Source organism: Triturus cristatus, chromosome 2_2 (genome assembly GCF_964204655.1).
Source record: "Triturus cristatus chromosome 2_2, aTriCri1.1, whole genome shotgun sequence".
Lineage (NCBI taxonomy): Eukaryota > Metazoa > Chordata > Amphibia > Caudata > Salamandridae > Triturus > Triturus cristatus.
Genome location: NC_140582.1, coordinates 1,040,205,713 through 1,040,227,773, shown reverse-complemented (window position 1 = coordinate 1,040,227,773; position 22,061 = coordinate 1,040,205,713). Strand labels below are relative to the sequence as shown.

The following is a 22,061-nucleotide window of genomic DNA, read 5'->3' as shown; positions in this document are numbered from 1 at the left end:
TTAGATCTATTCGCCACCGAAGAGAACTCGCAATGTCAGCAGTTCTGCGCGTTGGAATTTCCAAGGTGGCACTTGCTCGGTGATGCTTTTCGTCACAAGTGGAGTTGCGGTCTGTTGTACGCCTTTCCGCCTATACCACTTCTGCCCAGATTGCTGAAGAAGATCAGGCGCGACCGGGCCCAAGTCATTCTTGTGGCTCCGGACTGGGAACGAAGAGTTTGGTATCCCGAGCTACTCAGTATGAGTGTGGATCCCCCGATCCGACTGCCTCTTCGGGAGGATCTTCTGTCGCAGCAGCAGGGGACGGTCCTCCACCCGAACCTGTCCAGCCTCCACCTCCTTGCGTGGATATTGAGCGGCGACAGTTGATTCCATTTGACTTGCCTCCTGAAGTCTGTGATATCATTCTGGCAGCCAGACGTCCCTCCACTAAATCAGTATACGCCTGCAGGTGGAACAAATTTGTGGCATGGTGCACAGCAAAGGCTGTGGATCCCCTTTCCATTCCATGCTTTTGTTCATTCTCTCTTTGGCCCAGCACGGCTCTGCTCTAGGCACTATTAAGGGCTACCTTTCTGCAATTTCAGCCTTTCTCAGGCTCCCTGATCAGCCCTCTCTTTTCAAGTCCCCTTTTGTAAATAGATTTCTCAAAGTCATTACTCACCTTTTCCCTCCTATTCATTTTGTGATGCCGAAGTGGGACTTAAATCTGGTTCTTACTTATTTGATGTGCACTTCTTTTGAGCCGCTTCACAACTGTCCTCTTCGTTTACTAACTTTAAAGACTGCTTTCCTGGTGGCCATCACCTCGCTAGGCGCGAGAGTGAGCTCCAGGCTCTTTCCTGTAAACCTCCTTTTCTGTCTATTCATCCGGACAAGGTTGTGCTTCGCACTCGTCCTTCGTTCTTGCCAAAGGTTGTTACTGCCTTCCACATCGGGCAGACCATCACTTTGCCCACCTTCTTTCCGCCTCCTTCTAGAGAGGAAGAGAGGCTCCACCATCTGGACCCAAAACGTGCACTCTCATGTTACCTGAATCGCACACAACAGTTCCGGGTGGATGACCAGCTCTTTGTTGGCTACATAGGTGCCAAGAAAGGCCGGGCTGTACAAAAGAGGACTATCTCCCACTGGGTCGTCTTGTGTATCAAAGCCTGTTATTCTCTGGCTGTAAAGGAACCTCCGGTGGGGTTGTGAGCCCATTCCACCAGGGCGACAGCAGCTACTACTGCATTGGGATGTGGTGTCCCCCTGCAAGACATCGGTCAGACAGCCACGTGGGCCTCGCTGCACACTTTTACTAAGCATTATTGCCTTGACAGTCAAGTCCAGAGAGACTGCTTCTTTGGCCGTTCTGTTTTCCGTAACTTTCAGGTGTGATCTTGGTTCGCAGACCCACCACCGGGTTTGGTATTGCTGGGGTATCTATTCTAAGGTAAGGAATCTATCTCTAACGTGTCTCTTTCAGATGCACAAGTTACTTACCTTCGGTAACAATATATCTGTAAGAGACATTAGTTAGTGATAGATTCCTTACCGCCCCACCCATCCTTCCCGTTCTGCGAACTGATTTTTAGGGTTAAGGTCATCTCTTTCAGGGCCCTAGTTTCAATGCACCAGTGGTCAGTATCCTGCATGGCTCTGCGTTCCTGGTGTGGAATGTCGTGTACAGAACTGAAGTCCGCGCACGAGGGCGGCTTCTAAGTAGCTGCCGCGATGTCATCCCGGCGATCAGGACGCCTATGCCGGACGCGGAGCCGCACAACGCCACCTTCTGATGCGCAGGGGTACTGCTGACGAAAACTTTCCGGATCCAGTCTGACGCCTGGGGGTAATTCTAAGGTAAGGAATCTAAGGTAAGGAATCTATCACTAAATAATGTCTCTTACAGATATATCGTTAACTAAGGTAAGTAACCTGTGCGTTGCAGCCCTTAGAGACCCTCTCCGGTCACAAGGCCCTTGGTACCAATGATAAATTTTACAAGGGACTTATTTGTGAGCCAGAGGTGTGCCAATTGTGTAAACAAAAGTACAGTTTTAGAAAAGAACACAGGCACTGGGAACCTGTTGGGTAGGAACCGAGTGCACATGCCAAGAAGAGCACTTTCCTTCACGCACCACACCCTCATCACACTGAACCACATACCACCACACCATTTGAAAACCATATTGGATCCCAAATACCACTGTACTCTGCTCTCCTCTTGAAAGCTCAGTATACCAGAAGCATTTCATAACACAGCACACCACACCTTAAGATGCTACATATTGATGCACACTAGTGCTCCAGGCTTCCTAAACAACAGCATTGCTCAACATAACACGCATCAACACTTTTCAAGACTGCGCAATATAATTCAACAGCACACTATGCCATATACCACACTGTAGTACACAAAACACCAGGCTAGATCACATTAGATTAGACTGAATCCTGTACCTAAGCAGCAAACCTTACCATTTACTACACCATACATCACTCCACTTTGCCACACAGAACTCCATCCACTCCACTCATTCAAACAGACCAACTTGTCGTGCCTCTCCTTGATATATAACACCATACCACACTAACAAACACAGTCCCCTACTCAGCATCACAAAATACTGCATTACAATGCAATGTCATAATATATCAAGAAATAGAACTTTAAACTACATCTCAGTTTACCCATTAGGTAGCACCTCACCATTTTTGACCCATCACATCTCATATTTACACATAAACACTCCATTAATTTCTGTATCACTCCATAGGAGAGAACACAAACACAGCTGACTCAACACCACAGATCAGTAAAAATACCTGACAGCACTGATAGGTGCACCACACCCCTACAATAACACACTTTTGGTATAACCAGCAAACCTCATTAGCATATACTCATACAGATTGGCCATAAGTAGTGAGACTCGCCTGTCATTGTGATAACTTTCAGCACATCTGCAGTGAGTGGGGAAGGGAAGAAAGAGCAATAATGCAAACCTTTTCTCACAAAGTCAGTAGAAGCGTAAGCTTTCATGACAAAACAATATAACATAATCTTGTCATATGAACACATAGGTACAGGTTGAGGATGATGGTTGTGCCTCCTTATCCATGTTGGACCAACCTACTTTTCTGGCCAGTCTGTCAGCAAGCTATTAGCATCTGTACAGAGGAGCCTGGCTAGACATATAGAAGTGTTGGAGTTAGTTGAAAGGTCCTGGTAGTAGGGGAAACTGGACTGGAGCTGCAGTAATTGATCTCAGAATTCTTGGTTTGACTTATCAAAGGCTTTTGTGGGATACAAGGCGTAGGTTAAGAACATTAGTGACCGGAATTAGTGAAGATGAATTACTGCACAGACCCTCTGTTACGGGACACTTGTGTCCTATTGGTCTGCGAAATTTTTTCAGTTAAGTGAGGTTGCACCAAATTCTTGGAAGGCAAATAAAGGCAGTCACTTCTAGAATGGACGGGAGGTTTGAGAGTTTTGGAGAAACAGAAAATAAACCGGAGAGAAGAGATCCGCAATGAGTAACTGGGTCCCTTGGAGGTACCCCCTGAAAACCCAATCCTATCTCGTGTGCTGGCTGACTGGTATCTTCGTTCCTGGCACCACAGATGAGTTTCTGACCCTCTTCTCGGGAGACCCAGTGCTCTGAGGTCAGGAACAATGCCTGCTCTGGGAGGAGGTTTTTACACCTCTTTCAGCAGGATGACTATTCATTTAGCATATCAAGGCTAGAGGCTTCAAAGCCTCTGTCGCTTTTGATATGTGGCCCGACTTCCTCCAGACCACCTTCCCCTGCCCAGGGGCCCATTTGGCATCAGAGCGAGCAGGAGAATTAGCTAGTCAGTCGGCATGTTGCAGTATCAGGCTAGGCACACCCCGCAGATGGGTCACCTGAAGTGGACCCTCAAGGGTTTCACCATCTTGTTTTTAGTGACACTAGGAACTCTAGGTCAGGTTTATGTCCACTCTCCACAGAATGTGGCCATATAGGGCGTGTAATCACCCCAGATATAGGTAGCCCATTGTCTACTACCTTACACTCACCTTAACACCCCTAAATTCAGCATTTAGATGGCGCCCATAACCAGGAACTCCGATTTGTCTACTGGGAACCGAAGGAAGGACAGACAACAGCAGTCTCCACAATAACTGAGGACTTACCACTATTCGGCGCCAAACCCTGCATTGCTGCTGAAACTTCGACAATTGCACCAACCTGTCCAGAAGCTGTGCCTCCTCCCACAGCTGTGGAGAACCATCCAGCAACTTCAGCAACCAGGCAGCATCTCCCTTGGGGTGGAGGAACCATACTCTGCATTTGCAGACACCGAAAGCATCTACCTGGTACCTCATGTTGTTTGCCATCTGGCCCACCAAAGGGGCAGAATGAGAGGAGGAGGTCCCTGAGGCCCGAGGAGGTCAGCCCCATCTCTCTGCCGTGTTTGGAGATGCTAGACCCTCCAGGACTTCCCTGCACCAATACTCTGACTACCAGAGCACTTGCACCCACCAAGGCTTTTTTGTGTCCAGTCTGAAGATCACCGCCACAAAAACTTACCTGCACGTCAAGGGACTTGAGGAGAGATGAGCTCCACAACGAGATTGGTCCTGCTGTGTTTCTTCTCCCTCCTCTACAGGTACCCTAAGAACCGTCAGAGCCTTCAACATTAAGTTGCCAGCCAGCACCTCTGCATCCTAGCCCCACAGCCCGAGTACACGACTTCTGCCTGCGTCCCTCAGGCTTAGGCCTCCCCACAAGCCGATCTGCCGGACCTATCCCCAAGACCCCCCTTGCAGACTCAGTTGTTTTGACAAGTCCCTTCAAAATTTACCGCATATCACTCGAGGCTACCAATGTGACTAGCACCTCTGCACCCCATGGCAGTGCGACCGGAACTGCTGGTGTTAGTTTGGACCCTAAGTACCTTAACCCCTAAAGGATACCTTCTACAACAGTTTGTATGTATCCCTATGCAGTAAATTTATTTTTCCTCCCATAGGATAACATTACCGCGTTCAAGGCTCATGCCTCAAATCTGGCAGCTGTGATTTTCTGCTGTTTTACCTGTAAAAATCTATAACGTCTAAAGTACTTATCTGATCCCGAAGATCTTGGTGTCTAAAACTATATAAAAATCTGTGCTATGTTTCTAAACTGGTCTCGAGTTTCTTCTTGAGAATGTGTCTCATTAATTGACTCTGTCTGTATAACGAACGCTTAACTCTACCCTATCATAAGCCTAATCTGCTTGACCACACTACCAGAAATAGAGCAGTTGGGATTATTAATTTAAGCCCTGTAAACCAATAAGGTTCATCTATACTTTTTGCATGGTTTGCCCTTACATTGGCACTACCACAGAAAAAGCCATCTTCCTACAAGGTGGTGCAGCTGATTATCAAAATATAAATGATATTACTTTTGACTTCTGTTTTCTTTTATTTTGTATCTGAACATTAGGATAAGGCTGTGGCAGAACCAGTAAGTCGACTGCTGGAAACAACGTTGAAAAGTACCCATATGCCCAGCCGTATTGGAGCCCTGCATGGAATCCTGTACGTCCTGGAGTGTGACCTGCTTGATGAAACAGCGAAGCAACTCATTCCGATAATCAGTGAATATCTGCTATCCAACCTCAGAGGAATTTCACAGTAAGGCCACAGTTACCATACTGTAGTTGAAAGTGGAAAATGAGGACAGTGCCTTTCTTGTATTCTATGATGTGCGAATAAATGAGATATCATTTGGCACTCATTGCTGTCAGGAAGGCAGTAGAGTTCAGATACTAGTTACATTTTTATGCCTCAACTTGAGAATATTTATTTATTTATTTTGTAGTTTCATATAGCGCAAACTCGACCCAAAGGTATCAGAGCGCTTTACATGAGCACCAGTTGCATTACAGACGGACATATTCATTTTTGGGCTTGGGGAGATTAAGTAATTTGCCCAGAATCACAGGATTTTGTTCTTCCTGCCAGACTCGAACCTGGTTTCCCAGCTTCAAAGTCAGCCGCCCTAGCCGTTAAGCCGCACCTTCTCCCCAATTTGATTGCCTCTCATTAAAATTGGCTATGATTGTTAGTCCTGTACCGTTTGGTTGCACAGTTTCCTCCGGTCAAGAAGTGGTGCTGCACCCTATGCTTTAATTACAAAATAAGAAGTGCAAATGCACTTGAAATTTAGGTGAGGGGAGCGGTGTGGAAGGAGTGGAGGATAAAAAGTAGTGGTAAGAGCGTCTATATTACTGCAATACCAGTATGAAATATTGTCCTACAAAAATATAGTGACTTGAAAACCACCAAATTATTGTGACGGTTAATATATATATGTAAATATACATTTACTATACTTACCTCCACGTTCATGTACTATGAATCATTATGTTATTATTTTTTTTTTTTAAAGACCTTTATTTCAGAGTGACACAGCGTAAAGCCTACAACCCTACGGGCCGGCCGCGAAGGTTATACTCTTACAGGTAGTCTGATCACACAGCCATGTGCCGTCAACCCGGGGGTACGGCGGCGTTAAAGGATGTGAATGTATCCTGTTGAGGAGTAGGAAGTTGAAGGTCTCATTTTCTTTTTTCAACACCACTATACATCATGAGCATAGTGCCCCAACAGGCGTGAAGATGCCTAACAGTCAAACTCCCCCCCCCCCCCCACCCTTTCCCCCCCCTCCAAACTACGGTCAACACTCAGGGCCCCGTCTGTATTGCACGTCCCGGTGGTGTATCTCCACGTCTTTCTATGAGCACTTGGAGCAACAAGAGCAGCAGGATTTTACACATCCCCGGGGTCCTCCCGTGCGACGGAAGGAGGCTCACAAATGCCCCCCCTGTAATCATTCCACTTGGACCACACCTCGACCCACTTACGTGGGCACCCTCTCGCCACGTAAACAGTCTTTTCCTGCAGCATGCACCAGTCCATATCAGTGTTCCAATCTGACAGCTTAGGTGGTGTAGGACTTCCCCAGAGCCTGGCTATGTTTCTCTTTGCTACCACTTGCCCGAGCGTTACCCAGAGTCTCCCTTTCGGTGGCAGGTCCGTTGGCTCCCATATATTTAGGAGGCACCTTTTAGCCTCCGGGCGGATTTCCACCTCCCACACCTCCTCCATACACCGCACCACCCTTCGCCAGTACCTCTGAATCTTGGGGCAGCCCCACAACACATGGAAAAAGGTACCCGTGCCACCACACCCCCTCCTACAGAGTGGCGTGTCTGCCCTCCCCATCGAGTGGAGTCTCGTGCAGGAGATGTAGACTCTGTGTAAGATCTTCAGTTGGATAAGTCGCAGTCGGGCAATTATTATGTTTTTTAAATATCTTTATTACATTTTATTGTTTCCTGGTACAGTAGTTTACAATCATCGTTACATTTCACCTTGGCGACAACATCGCTTGTTCTATAACACTATGTATGTAAATCAGGCATTCCCTTCCCACAGTTTCAGTGTCATTCGTGTCTGCGGTGTAAGGTTACTCATGCGTTTGTAAGTCGCCTTGGGCTCCTACAGTCCGCACATTCTGTCATCTCCAATTGAGGGCCAGAGTGAAAGTGTTTAGTACCACATTCATGTACTATGATAGTATATATAACTTTAAGGTACACAGATATAGAGTTAGAAAAAATATGTTTGTTGATTTTTTTACCATTATATCTTTGAAGGACGAGGTTTCTGCCCTCAATATTCTAACATACAACAGCTTAGGGCAGGTCTTTGGGCATGCCTAATATGCAGGTTTTTCTTGGTGTGCATCAGCAGCAGCTGGTTGTGATCTTTGAAGCTGGTGGGGTGTAAAATCTGCTAAGAAATGTAATTTGTTGTGAGAATACAAGGAAAGTAGTAGCTGATTTGGCACACACGAATGGTATATAAGCTCTTCTCAATTCTCACAATTGACAGTAACAGGTTGGAGAGTGGAACTGACAGAGTAGGCTTTGCTCTTGTCACCCAGTTACTTAGTGGCAGACGTGGTGGTCAGGCATATGTGGTTGGTGTAGGAGGCTGGCTTAGTATATGGTGCACACTTATTCAAGTACTGCACCTTGCACTAATCCAGTCAACCCTTATGGTGATTTTAGGGGTCTTTGAGAAAGCTTTCAAAGTGGTAGCTGTGGAGAGCAGCCTTCAGGTTTATCTAGAAGGAGTGTTAAGCAGCGTGTTTTAACAGTTTAATCTTTAGTGTAAGTTAGATGCAAAGAAACCACACAGTGTATAGCACATATAAGTCTATTTTATACAACACAATCACTAATCACAGTGAGATGTCTCCTACCCAGAGATATCAACACACTACACATAAATATTTCAAAAGCAATCAGGTAAGGAGCATGAAATACAGTGGTCTCCAGGGGAGATCAAGCGATGTATTAAGAAAGTGGAATGTGAACTGCTATTGAGAACGAGACTTGGACCAGAAGACCCAGAGGAGCTGGGGACACAAGGAACCACCCAAGGTAAGTAACCAGAATCCCCACGGAGACTGTGTGCAGAGTGGAAACACAGCTGTGTGCCCATTGGAAGTCACTAGAGAAGTCGCAGTTGCAGTTCTGAAGAAAAAGGGCCCTTCTCAGAGGACCCCAAGGAAACCCTTTGGAAGACAGGAGGTTGGAGAGTCCCCCCATACATGAGTTCCCAGGAACTAGGTTACCTACACCAGGGAAGCCGGGTCCATATGGGTGAATTGACGTCGGAACCTGCTGTAGACAACAATGGACAACCTCGACAAAGATGCTTCTGGAGAAGACTGTGGGGGTGTCTGAAGGGAAGAACCTGGAAGCAGAGGAGACAGAGTCTATGTCACTGGGAGGTGACCAGGAGGCACAGAAGCGCAATGCGCACCAACTTTGGGAGGTTCTGAAGAGATGACAATGACCTTGTCACTGCAGCTGTGAGGACCAGGCGACACTGAGGAAGACCAGGAGCCACGCACAAGCTGTCTCACGCCGGATGTCAGTGACTAGGTGGTCGGAGCATCAGCAAGCCTTAGTAGCCGCAACTGACGTGAAAGAGGAAAAGGAGCAAACGTTGGGACCAGCCAGGTCCAAGGGACTCACTAAGAGTTGAAGAGTCACAGCAGGCACTGAGCAAGCAGGGAAGTTCACTAAAGCCAAGGAAGACCCTCAAGAGGACCCACAGGCCGAAGGAAACGGATTAACAAGAGGACCTCAGGCAACTCACCATAGATGGAGGCCGGCAATGCAAGGACAGCGGGGAGAACGTTGATCTTCAGGAAGTGAGGTGCTGGACGCTGGAGCTTCTTGTAGCACGAAGATCTCTGGAGTGCAGAGCCAACAAGCCTTGGCAAAAGAAAGTTGAAGCGGGGAACAGGGGTTTGGTCCCAGCAGCCCATAGGAGGGAACTGTCCTCAAAACTGGTGAGAAGACAGACCAGGCCTCTAATGAGCTTCAGAACCACCATCTGTGTTACTGGGCCTCGGGAATTCCGTAGAACGACAGGATCAACAGACCAGTCAGCTTTGTTGAGTGACTCCTTCACTCCAACTGAGTTTTTTTCCGGATGTCCTTAATGGCCACAGGTCCTTCGAACAAATTGAGCGAAGCACAAACACAGATGACACAGAAGACTTGAAGAATAGCAAGACCAGGAGCAGCAGGAGTCTACCCAGTTGAAAGTGACGTAGTTTCAGGCTTGAGTCTGGTCCCACGACGAATCGGATGACCCACCCACAGGGGAGCCCTTAAAAACCCTAAGGTAAGGATTGGAACCACTGGTGCCAAAGGAGGCGCTGGACAGAAGGAAGGATACTCCCCTGTCCTTTGTCCAGTTACGCGTGATAGCAAGGACCAAGGGTGCCTGACTGGCTCAAATCAGAGTATGTAAGGAGAGCAACACCTGTGCCCCTCAAAGCAGTCTGGTGGTGCTGGTAAGTGCCCCCACCCCAGCCCAATACACTCATTCCTTTCTGGGAAGTTTCACACCTCCCTGTGACAGAAAACCTATTATTATACCTTTCCCTGTTTGAGCCTAGCTCAGCAGCAGGAGGGCAGAGTTGTGTCTGTGGTCAGCAGCATCACTAGCTTGCTCGCAGACCCTGAAAGGCTGTTACCAGGAGTACAGGGGGTGTGCCCTAGGGAGCCCCCAGTACATGGGCTAATCCTTCCGACACTGGAATCTATATTCGGGTTTGATTACAACAAGTTTGATACCAAACATGACTGATCCGGTGCAGCCATTATATAGTTAGATATCTCGTATTGACTGATGTTCACCATATGTCTTAAAATGGCTCACTGAACTTACAAAGCCTGGAGAATCGACTCCGGGATTTGTAGGGGTGTCCTACTCATGCAGAGGCACCTCACACTAATAACCAAGCACCCTGCCCTCAGGACTGAAGAGGGGTGACTTATAGGTTTTAAGTGCAGTGACATTAGATATAAGGCAACTTATATATTTTGTGAGAGGTGCAACCACGAACTCACACAGGCTGAAATAACAGGCCATAGTCACAGTTTGAGTGGATTCCCATGGGTGGCACAATATTTGCTGCAGCCTACACACTACACATAAATATTTCAAAAGCAATCAGGTAACCTATGCCCTGGGTTCCTCAGTACCATAAACTAGGGACTTATAAGGGCACACCAGTAGCCAATTGTGGCAGTACCAAAGTACTTACCATGTTAATTTAGGGGAGAAAGCACAGTTGCTTGCATCCTTCTTAGCAGGATCCCAGCAGACGAGGTCAAAAACACACTGACACCAGGCAAAAAGTGGGGGGTAACCATAAAAGCAGATCCTGCTTTCCTACAGTTGGTAAATCTGCTTTCCTCAGATCAGGCCACACGGTAATCTAGTGGTACACTCAGTAGTTGCACAAACCTGGGAGTCTGTGTTTGAGTAAGGAGTTGGATGGATAAGATGGTGAATGTCCCTTCTCAGGTCACAGCAGAGTTCGCTCCAGACACTGGACCTGAAGTCACACACTCAGTGGTTGTGTCAGGATTTGGACATGCAGGGTGGTGAGCGAGCTGTCCTTGGGCTGTTCCTGGGGTCAGTCTGGCACCATTTAGGTGGTGAACAGGCAATCATAAGGTCAGTGGCTGAGTCGAGAGTTAGTTGCGCAGAAATGAAAATGGCTCTCTATAGGTCATACAGAGTGTCAGTGGCAGACTAAGGAGTCGAAGTGAAGGGTGATGAGTGTGGACTCCGTTTCACACTTCTCTGGCTTTGTACTTTTTGTTCAGTATTTACAGCACTGGCTACTTCTGTGTGAAGTGTCAGAAGCTACCTTGGCTGTTGGTTGGTCCCATAACTGGAAATGTTTCTCACATACAGGGATTGTGGAGTGCCCAAGGACTCAAAATGACTGTCTTGCTTCTCTTCATGACCCTTTCATGTATTGTTCTGCTCCATATATCCCCTTGCTGGCATAAGGCCCAGAAACCCCTTTTGTGTATCCTGCTTCAGAGGACCACAGCTATCAACACCAAACTCCCGGCAGATGAAAGCCAAGAGCAACTGAAAGACCCTAAAGCGTGCCCTGGGATACAGAGCACTGGCATTAGGATGCATGGTTTCAGGACTGCACTTCTGGTCTAGGCTAGCATTAACTGAGGTGAATACTTGATACAACACTTGTACAAGGATGTACACACTCATGTTTGTACTGAGACACACATAAAAATATGAACACAACATTTACACTGGCACACATATACACAGACATTTGCATACGCACACACGCATGCAGACCACTTTGAACACTTTTGTTTTATTAATGCTTCCTTTCTGCTGGCACACGACTAATGTTCATTCGTTCTCGATTTCACTGTGGCTGCCACAGGGCATGAAAGCACTCAGATAACTGTTATGTAGCCCTGGATTGTCAAGCATTGCCGGCAGCAAACATAATGTAACGCATACATCGCGCTTAACAGGTTACGCTCTAACAGCCTAATCCGAATATCCTCCACTAACACTGAGCCTTGCCATGCCCTGCCCCTATTCCTACTCCTACACACAAAGTAAGAAATTGATCAATGCTGATACTGAGTATGTATGTGTGTGTGTCAGTACACTTAAAGGACATGCTGTACCTTGACTAACCAGCATTGGCATTGCAAATAGGTCTGACATACAAATGAAAGTGCCTTTTGTGTCATTGATGGGTTGAAGCACTCATACACGCTCTCTGTCACTCATATTTGCCCTTATCCATCTGTTCGTCCATCATCTGACTCGTTCACGCACTCACTATTTGATACAACTGCTGTGAGGAAATTACATGGTGTAGTAGTGTAATCTCACCATGTAATGCACTTACCAACCCTTTTAGGATCCTTGGATTTCGTCTGTCAAACCCTTAGCTCAATTTCGGGTAGCTCTGACACTGAGCAGCAAGACTGATACAGAGGAACAAATGTTAAGCATTTAAACAGCACTAAAACAATAGAAGATGAAATCAACACAACACTCAAGGAATCTAACACCAATTTGTAAAAACTGACTGCATTTTAATAGAATGTAGACACTAGAACGAAAAAGATCTACCAGAGGGTTCCGGAGATATAGATTTTACATTTCATAATAAAACAATGCAATTTCGGTCAACCGCGAACAAGAATTGGCAAAGTCAACGATTTGGACACTTGGAAACTTTTTCAAGAAAAATGTAGGTAAGTGTCATTGCGGTCGGTTGGAAGTACTTGTTGCGACCAACTCCGGGATGGAGCTAGTCAGGGGGGACCAACAAGGTTCTCAAGAACAGTCACCTTCACAGAAAGAGCAGTCCTCCAATAGTTAGAGGCGCTTTATCCACGTTGCAATGGCTTCCTGTGAAGTGGCCCTGATGCAAGGAGTGAAGGATGCTGAAGATGTAATGCAGTAGTCTTCCTGCAGGGATTCCTTGTTCCACAAAGGTGATGAGGGGGTCCTGGTTGCAGGGTCGATGTCCCAAGAAGTCCTCTCCAGTCTGGCCGAAGTTCATTCGCCACTGGACTACCAGTCACCAGTTTTCGCGGTCTCTCCAACAGCACTCCCGGGCTCAGGACACACAGGTGCAACTCTCTGTGTCAGGTCTTGCTCCTCAGTGCAGCATGGCGAAGGTGGTAGCAGCTTGAAGACTTTGGGCTACCAACTTTCCTTAACAGTCTTCTTCAGCAGTTGTGTCCCTGTGCCGCGAACAGAAGGCCAGTCAGCTGGCCATTGGAGTTCTCTTGGCTTGACTGGGCTCTGAAGACTGCTTCTTCTTGAGCAGGACAAGACAGCCACAGTCCCTCTCTTTGCTAGCCAGCAGGTGCAGTCCTCGTCCACGTGCAGCAGGGAAGTCCTTCTTCGGACCTTCTTCCAAGTCAGTCGAGATCTGAGTTCTGAATGCCAGGGGTGTCCTATTTATTGGAAGAAAATGCCCTCAATGTAGGATGCAGTTGATAGTCAATGGGCTACCAGATTCCCTCCCTCCCTCCCTCCCTCCTGATGACCACTTCCTGGGAAGTGTGGCATCTGGCTATCCCAGGATGCACCTTTCTGCCCACTCCCAAGATGATGAGATCCCTCTCTCGACACTTGGAGCTCACTAGCCCACCCACTGGGTGTGGCTACCTCAGGGCTGCACACCCCTGGAAAAACTGACTTCTTCACTCCTGTTCCCAGTGCCAGCCTGTCTGCCTAAATAATAGAGCAGCCTCTCTTCCAAGTGTTATCCATTTGTCCATAAAAGGCGGCTTCTCCTTTGAGCCACGCCTTTTGGGCTAACACTTGTGTGGTTTCCTGCAGGAAGGAGGTGACACCTCCCTCCCATGCAGGCCTGTATTGTGTCCTTTTGTGGGAGTCGTTAACACATCTCCTCAGGATGGCATAGAGCTATCTACAGGACAAGCCCTGTGTACATCAGTAAATGGGCACTGTAAATCTTGGGCAACTAAAGTGACAACTTCTAAAGTTGAACTTTACTCACCAGTGACATTAAATTCGATTTAACCATTAAATTAGATTTAATGCACTGATTCTTTTGATACCAAACAGTACCAACCTTAGTAGTCCCATTAGGAAGTTAACAGAGCTGGAGTGCCAGCTTGTAACTCTGTACTTTCCAATGGGGCTACTAGCCTTTCCACAGTAAAAACTGCAATTTAGGTTTTTCACAGCTGGAAAATGTAATAGTACATGTTCCACATACATACAGCACCCTGCCATAGGGCTCAGTAGGCCTGCCATAGGGGTGACTACCATTCTTTAACAAGCAATCGTAATGCATCGGTTTCACCTATGACTGTGATGAATAATACGCTGTTTTTATCAATCAATGTCCGGGACAAAGGAAAGAGCTCCCTACAAGCATCACGGGAGTGGAGAGGATGTGGCACAACCACCAGAACTGCTCACGCGAGAGCTGGGGATCCCGGTTCAAGTGGCGGCACAACATCCTGTGATCCTGGGAAAATCACTTAATCTCTCTGAGTGATAAGTTGTGCTGCATAAATCAGCAGCAAGACAGAAAAGCAGACAGAGGCAACATTTTATGGAAAAATAGTTCTACCAGAGCGGAAGTTTACGGTATTTCAGCTACCGCAAACTGATAAGTTCAGCAATGAGTAACAAGCATTTGTAAATGCAGGAAAATATGCTACAGCCAATAGAAATGGAGGTAAAATAAGTGACAAGCACAAGAACCAATGAAAAGCCATGAAAAAGAGGGGGCGGGATGTAAGCCCCTTTTAATTTTATATTAAAACAATAGATTTCACAAGCTCAGCGCAAGCGCTGTGCAGGCGAAACCTAAAAAGGGAGGTTTGGGCTTTGCCTTTAGTTTAAATGGCAAAGTTGAGTTAGCAGTTTAAAACTGCCCTTCTAGTCTTTAATGGCAGACTGGGAGCCATGTTTTACCTTGTCCTATTCAGGGTGGCACAAGTGCTGAAGTACCCCTGGTACCATAAGCTAGGGACTTATAAGTAAGTTAGGATATGCCAATAGGGGACAAGCCAATCAAACATGCACTATTTTAAAGGTCAGAGCACATGCACTGAGTCCTGTTTAGCATGGCGCAGGACATTCCAGAGCTGTTACACCAGTATCTAGTAGTAAAAATGAGGGCAAAAAGTCAGGGCAAACCTGCAAAAAGCTGGTTTTCCTAAATCCCCCTTTTCCCATACATGGACAGCTGGATGATCCAAACCGGGTCACTAGAGGTGGTGTTGTGCCATCTGCCGTCAACCGTATCCCTGCTGTTCACTTCTGTTCAACCTGGGCTTTTCGATCAACTAACCCAAATCCAACCCGAGGCCCTCTCAACAACTTCAGTTCATAGAGTCAATACTGGACAACACCCTTCTTGCCATCTTTCCACCATCCCGGAGGATGGTCAACCTTAAGGAAATGGTTCCATTCTTCCAAGAAAGGTACACTAGTTCCAGTTCTGAGAGTCATGTGCTTCCTAGGTCTGCTAGCTTCCTGCATTCTCCTAGTCATGCCTGTACATTGGCACATAAGGGCCCCACAGTGGCAGGCAGTGGCTACAGTATAGGGGAGACCTGGCGGAAGCAGTTTGGTGAGGGAAAAGGCAAACCTGAGTTGTGGTATTGCCTTCTTTCTCTCCCTCCACCCATGGCTGTGATAGTGACAGATGCCTCCACCCCAGGATGGGGGCTCACCTGGAGGATCTGGAGATCAGGGGTGATTGGTCTCTGTAAGAACAGATGCTTCTCCACCCATGGCTGTGGTCTTAAGCACATCTCCAAGGATCTGAATTATTCATAGCAGGGTCTCTGTATGTCCGCGCTGACAGACTGAGCCTGCATTATCTTGCCGACCATGAATGGCATTTTCTGCTGAAGGTAGAACATCTTCACCTGGTTGGTTCACACCTCATGTGGAATTGTTCACCTCTTTGTAAAATGCTCAATGCCAACAATTTGGTACTTCCCAGTTTCTGTTGAGGGGGCCATTAGGGGATGCATCTGCACTATATAATTCCCCCCCTTCCCCTGATTACTCAGGTTCTGCTGAAGATTAACCAAGACTAGGGCCAAGAAAATCTCATAGCCCTGGATTGGCCATGAAGGATTTGGTATGTAGATATTCAGCGCTTCTCCATATGTCCAACGCTGACACTGCCACCATCGTCATGCCTGGAGATTGAGCAGGGACATCTAACCTCCTTCAAACTGCCATCCACCTTCCAGTTTGATGGATTGCTATAGGGAAAGTTAATAAGATCACAAATCTGTTTTGTTACTGCACTACTCTGTTGATGTCAGTCTGTTTGCTCATCTCGAATGCTGGAAAAAATGGATGGACACTGACATTGTTGCAATGGGTGGGTGCAGTATGGCTTTGATGATGCCATCTGATGGTATTTCTAGCATCAATGCGAAGCCAGCGCCCCCTACCAACTATGCGAGAACTTTGAAGTTACAGGATCCAGTCTGACACCTGGCAATTTTTCTACTGGTGAGGAATCTGCAGGTAGATATAATATCCACCAGAAAGATTGTTACCACAGGTAAGTAACTTTTTCCTATTGCCTGTAACACAATTGGGCACCCTGGTTTCCCGTAGTCGGTAGGTAAAAATGGGAGTCTCCCAGGGATCCATCCTAAGTCCCATGCTTTTCAATCTTTACGTGACACCTTTGGCCAAAGTGATCAGGTCCTACGGGTTTGATGTGGTGTCGTATGCTGACGACACCCAGTTACTGATCACTCTTTGCACCAACCTACCGACAAGAGGCTCAAAATTCAAAAATTGTATGTCCCACAATAATAATTGGATGCATATTAACCATCTCCAACTCAATGGTAGCAAGACAGAGGTCATCCTTTTTGGTAAGGTACACAAATTTTGGTTGAACAACTGGTGGCCCCAGAGCCTTGGTCCCTGTCCATCTCCGACCTAAGCCTATGGTGCGGAACCTTGGCGTAAAGATTGACAACCAGTTATCCATGAAAAACCATATAAATCATATAACCGTACCTGCTACGGATTAATGCGTAGCTTACGTAAGATCTTTCAATGGATTTCAGTCGAATCAAGGAAGCCACTTGTCTAGGGACTAATCATAAGTTGGCTTGACTACAGAAATGCCCTGTTGACCTCCATTAATGAGGAGCTCTATTCCAGACACCAAGTCTTGCAGAATACTGCTGCTAGGCTGGCACTAAACCTCCCATCAAGGTCTCCATCTGCGTCCAGTATGAAGAGTCCCCACTGACTCCCATCAGGAAACTAATCCGTTTTAAGGTCCTCTGTCTGGTTCACAAGAACATGTACGGGAATGGGCCAAGCTACTTTGCCAAAAAACTCAGCTGGAATATGCCAAATAGGACGCTTAGGTCAAGTACCACTTTGCCAAAAAACTCAGCTGGTATATGCGAAATAGGACGCTTAGGTCAAGCACCAAATTTCTCCTTACCCCTCATAGGATCTGCACCACCAGGAATGGCGGTAGATCTTCCTCCTACCTGGCTCCTGCTTTTTGGAATCAACTTCCATTACAGCTCTGCATTATCAGAGACCACAAGCTGTTCCGTAGGGAATTAGAAACTTGGCTATTTGATCACCTGTAACAGCCCTCTCTGTTCAGTTGGCCTTCAGCCCTTACAGGAGTTTTACGCTAGCGCCATGAGACCCTTGGGTGATATGTGCGCTCAATAAATCTCTTTGACTTGACAATGTGATAAGAGCCAGCTGTTAATGGCTAACTGGTTTAAACATATGCATTCCACAATTTATTAGCTAGACCAACTACCTTTGTCATATGTTTTCATAAATAAGCAGAACCCACCTATGGCTTTGGACATATCATTTCCAGTGCACCAAACAGGCACATATTTCTTCTTACCGTAACCAAATCAGACCTACAGTTTTAAGCGTAAGTTTTCCAAAAGGCAATCATCAATGACACAGTCAGAAAATTAGCAAGATATACTAAATTTCAGCTTGCTAAGCAGAGTACTATCTTTCCTAAGACGAGTTATCAGGAATCCTGAAAGAGTAAATCTTTTAAATTCACAGGTTGTCACACTGGGTGACAAACACCAAAATCATTGCCTTCTGCAGTAATCTGTGAGATTCCGTGTAGCAAAATATCTATCTGTAGGGTTCAATATACAGTAATTACAATCCAAACTAAAATGCCTATCAACTTTAACATATTATTTCCTCACTAAATGTATCTGATAAAGACATCTAGCCGCAGATTCCTTACCTTTAAATTCTCCCCAGGCGCCAGACTGGATTCAGACATTCTTACAGCAGTATCTCTGCGCGTCGGTAGAGGGCATCCTGCGACTCCATAGCAATGTCGACCAACAGATGTGACATCGACCGAGTCCATATAAGCCACCCCCTTACATGCTGATGTCAGTTTCTTCTATTCTGTGCTTTCAACACGGATCCAGTAAGAGGTTCCTGAGGCCGTTTTTTGGCCTGTTTGGTCATTTTTGCCAACGGAACAGTGTGCCTTCTTTTTTCTTATTTCATCGGGGTTCAAGCCCTGTGGGTCCTGTGGACGGCAGATGTCGGCCACAGACCCTCATACTTTTTTAATGTGGTGCCTTGGGGAGCACCATGATTCCGAGGAGTGCGACCACTGTCACCAACTTCGCTCAAAGGCATTACGGGAACGCTGCATGAAGCTCTTAGTGGCGCGGCTATCGCAGGCTTCGTGTTGTTCGCGGTCCAAAGAACGCTAACGAGCCTGCTCCAGGAGTCATTCCCGCTGGTGTCCTTTGCCCTCGATGTCCAAAAGTAAGTTGAGACTTAATGGGTCAAATTCGCGGCATTCCCTGACTTTGCCGCGTTCGTTTAGTGTCACCGACGCCCCCTGTCGACCTCTGGATGATGAGTTGGTGCAAGTTTCACTCCGGCACCTCCCTGCCTTCCCTGGTGCCGGGGCTTCTCTGGACCAGATGCAGGAGTACTATTTCTTTCTACATGCCATCTTTGGGTCTCCTCCTCCCTCTGGTGCTCTTTATAGCCCAAGGAGATTAGAGGAGCCTTGACTGAATTCACTCCGGCGGGGTCACCTTCAGCTTCAGTTAGGCCCTTCGGATTCATAGTCCGATCCGGGTCTGCTCTGGTTCACAGCCCTTTGGGGTTCCTACCTGCGACGCCAGTGTCTGATCATCCGACAAGGAGGTCAGCACTGCTGATAAACGCTACGCCACGTCCCCTCTCTGATGCCGAGAAGTTGCTGCATCAATGCCAGACGTCTGGTACAGTATCGGTAGTACAGTTCGCCTTGGACACTTTTCCTCCTCCTTCTAAAGAGCCACTCACCATTTTTCCTCTGGGATAGCAGGTTGTTGGTGGTGAAGGAGAGGAGCTGGGGCCTATCACCCCAGGGACACTTTCCAGCCTCCTGTGGCTGACTGAGCTGGGTGAGGCTAATGGCCTTCAGTCCTCACTAGCATTGGTCTTCTTTTCCCCTCTCCGCTCGCTACAGAGGTGAGCTTCTCCTTTGCTGAGGTGCTAAGAAGGGCATCTGAGGTTCTAGAATTGCAGCTCCCTTCGGTGGAAATTACCACTGACCCATTGATTGGCTCACTTCATCAGGGCCAAACAGGAGTAGACCCTGTACTTACCTACAGTGAAGCATTATATGACGTTTTAATGGGGGCTTGGGCTAAGCCAGCTGGGGGAGCCTTATGGACCAGTTTATAGCACATAGACATCGCCCTGCCCCTGAGTATCTGGCCTGTCTTTTCTGACATTCTACTCCATGCAGCTCTGTGGTACATGCTGCTACAGCCTTCCCTGACCTCAATGCCCTTCCTAACGTCCCTCCGAGCAGGGAGTCCAGAACACTGGACAATTGTGGTAGGAATATTTTCTCCTCCATCAGTTCAGCATTAAGGTCAGTTAATACGTGGAGTGTTGGGGGGGCTTCCCCTGGTGATTGCAGCGATATATGGTCCTACTACTGATTCCCCTGATTTCTTTCATGATGTATAGTCTAGAATTAGGGCAACATGATATGACACTGTGTTGTGGGGTGGAGATTTGAATGCCATTTTAGATGACGCCACGGATAGGAAAGGCATGGCTCGCACCCTACACCCGGCTGCTAGCTCAGCTATACAGTCCATAATCAGGGACGGGAAACTGGTAGACATATGGCGCAGTAGGCACCCCCTGGTGAAGAAAGGCACATGTATATCAGATCATCACTCTGCATGGTCCCGTCTGGATTTCTGGCTGGTCTCCAGGGATGCGGCGGCTTGGACTGCCGCCATATTACACTTACCACGCACATTGTCAGACCACGCTCCACGCCTGTTACAATTGACCCTCCCGGGATCACTCCCCCAAGTGTTTTCCTGGTGGCTCCCACCACATGCTATGCTGGATGAGGCTTTCAGGGAAGAGATACGGAGAGATATCCTTGATTATTATTCTAATAACAAAGGGTCAGTGGAGACTGAAGCTTCGCTCTGGGAGGCTTTTAAGTTGGTGATCAGAGGTCTTAATTTGTGGCACGCTGGCCTCCCTGGAGGCCCAGATTAAGACACTAGAGGAGGATTTTTACTCCACAAGTGACCCTCACATAGCGCAGAAATTAAAAACTCTCCTGTTGGACTATGCGGAGGAGGCACAGCGTGAAACAAAGTTCTTGGGCAAATACGCTGAAGCGCGCAGATACGGCGAAGGGCATAGGCTGGGTCGCACACTCGCTGGCATGATTTGACCATCTAAATCAGCGACGTTTGTCCATGAGATCCGAAACCCGCAAGGAGACATGGTTAGGGGTCACATGGGGGTGTCTGGCGAATTTGCTGCATTTTACAATCAGCTATACACGACTACTCAGGGGACGTGTACGGAAGAGCTGAAAGCATTCCTTGACACATTGGCATTGGTCTGGTTTAATGATTCCCATAGGAAATGTATGGACCTCCCCTTTACAGTAGAAGATGTGACACAGGTCAAACCATATCCTTCTAGAAGACCTATGTCGAGGAATTGGCGCCTCGCTTACTGGAGGTATATGGAAAAGCATTGGAAGTGGGGATACTGCCTCAGTCCATGAGAGAGGCGACTATTATTGCGCTCTTAAAACCTGGGAAATCGGAGGAGGAGCTGGACTCTTACCGTCCACTTTCCATGATAAATGTAGATGTAAAAATGTTCGCGAAACTGCTGGCTAACAGGTTGCAACCACTCTTGCCAATGATTGCACTTCCGGATCAGTCAGAATTCATCCCGGGGAGGTCCACATCTCACAATTTGCGAACAATATTTTCGGTGCTACATTACCTACACCCAGACAAAAAAGGGTGCGGTGGTGTTTTTGGACGCCACCAAAGCGTTCGATACACTTGAATGGTCTTACCTATTCTCCATCATAAGGCGCATGGGATTCAGTCCGCTTTTTATAAACTGCATCCAGCTACTATACACCTCTTCCATGGCGTGTGTACGGGTAAATGGTTTGCTATCAGACCCCTTTTCAATCTCGCGTGGAACTAGACAGGGGTGCCCACTATCCCCTCTACTGTTCGCCATTGCAAAGGAGCCACTAGCGGCTCGAGTCAGGCAACACCACACTGCGAGAGGTATTGGTTTTAGTTCCCGTAACCTGCTCATATCTCTATATGCGGACGATGTCACGTTATATATTATAAGCCCCGAAGACAATCTAGACCCGTTGCTGAGGGAATTTATCCGATTTGGTGGGCTTTCGGGTGTTTGTATTAATTGGGCCAAATCTGTGATCTTCCCGTTAACAGATGGTACCCCCCAAGTAACATCAGAATTCCCCTTGCTCTGGGAGATGGGAGAGGTTAAGTAATTAGGAGTCTGGGTCAGTCGCGATACGCAGGAGGTGTGGCGCCTAAACTACGGCCGAACGATGATGTGGCTGGAGGACAAAGTAAAAATATGGGCGCGACTACCGCTGTCCTTAGCTTGCAGGATAGCACTAGCACTAGCCAAAATGGTCATTCTGCCAAAATTCTTATATTTGTTTGTCAACATACCGATCCCGCTTACCAAGCACTTTTTGAACACACTTAAATCCCACCTCCACGCTGGCGTGGGCGGGTAAGCAAGTCAGAGCTTCTTGGGATCTTCTAACCCTCCC

The 22,061-nt window shown here is 47.2% G+C and overlaps 1 protein-coding gene across 2 annotated transcripts in view; it reads left to right on the top strand.

Annotated features, from left to right (window-relative positions):
- The window catches only part of HTT (huntingtin), a 2,065,683-nt gene that overhangs the window by 1,842,241 nt on the left and 201,381 nt on the right, over nt 1-22,061 (top strand). For both annotated transcript variants that reach the window (XM_085642500.1, XM_085642499.1), the window contains one exon: nt 5,463-5,653. In XM_085642500.1, the coding sequence (XP_085498626.1) occupies nt 5,463-5,653 (191 nt within the window). The remainder of the gene's footprint in view (nt 1-5,462; nt 5,654-22,061) is intronic.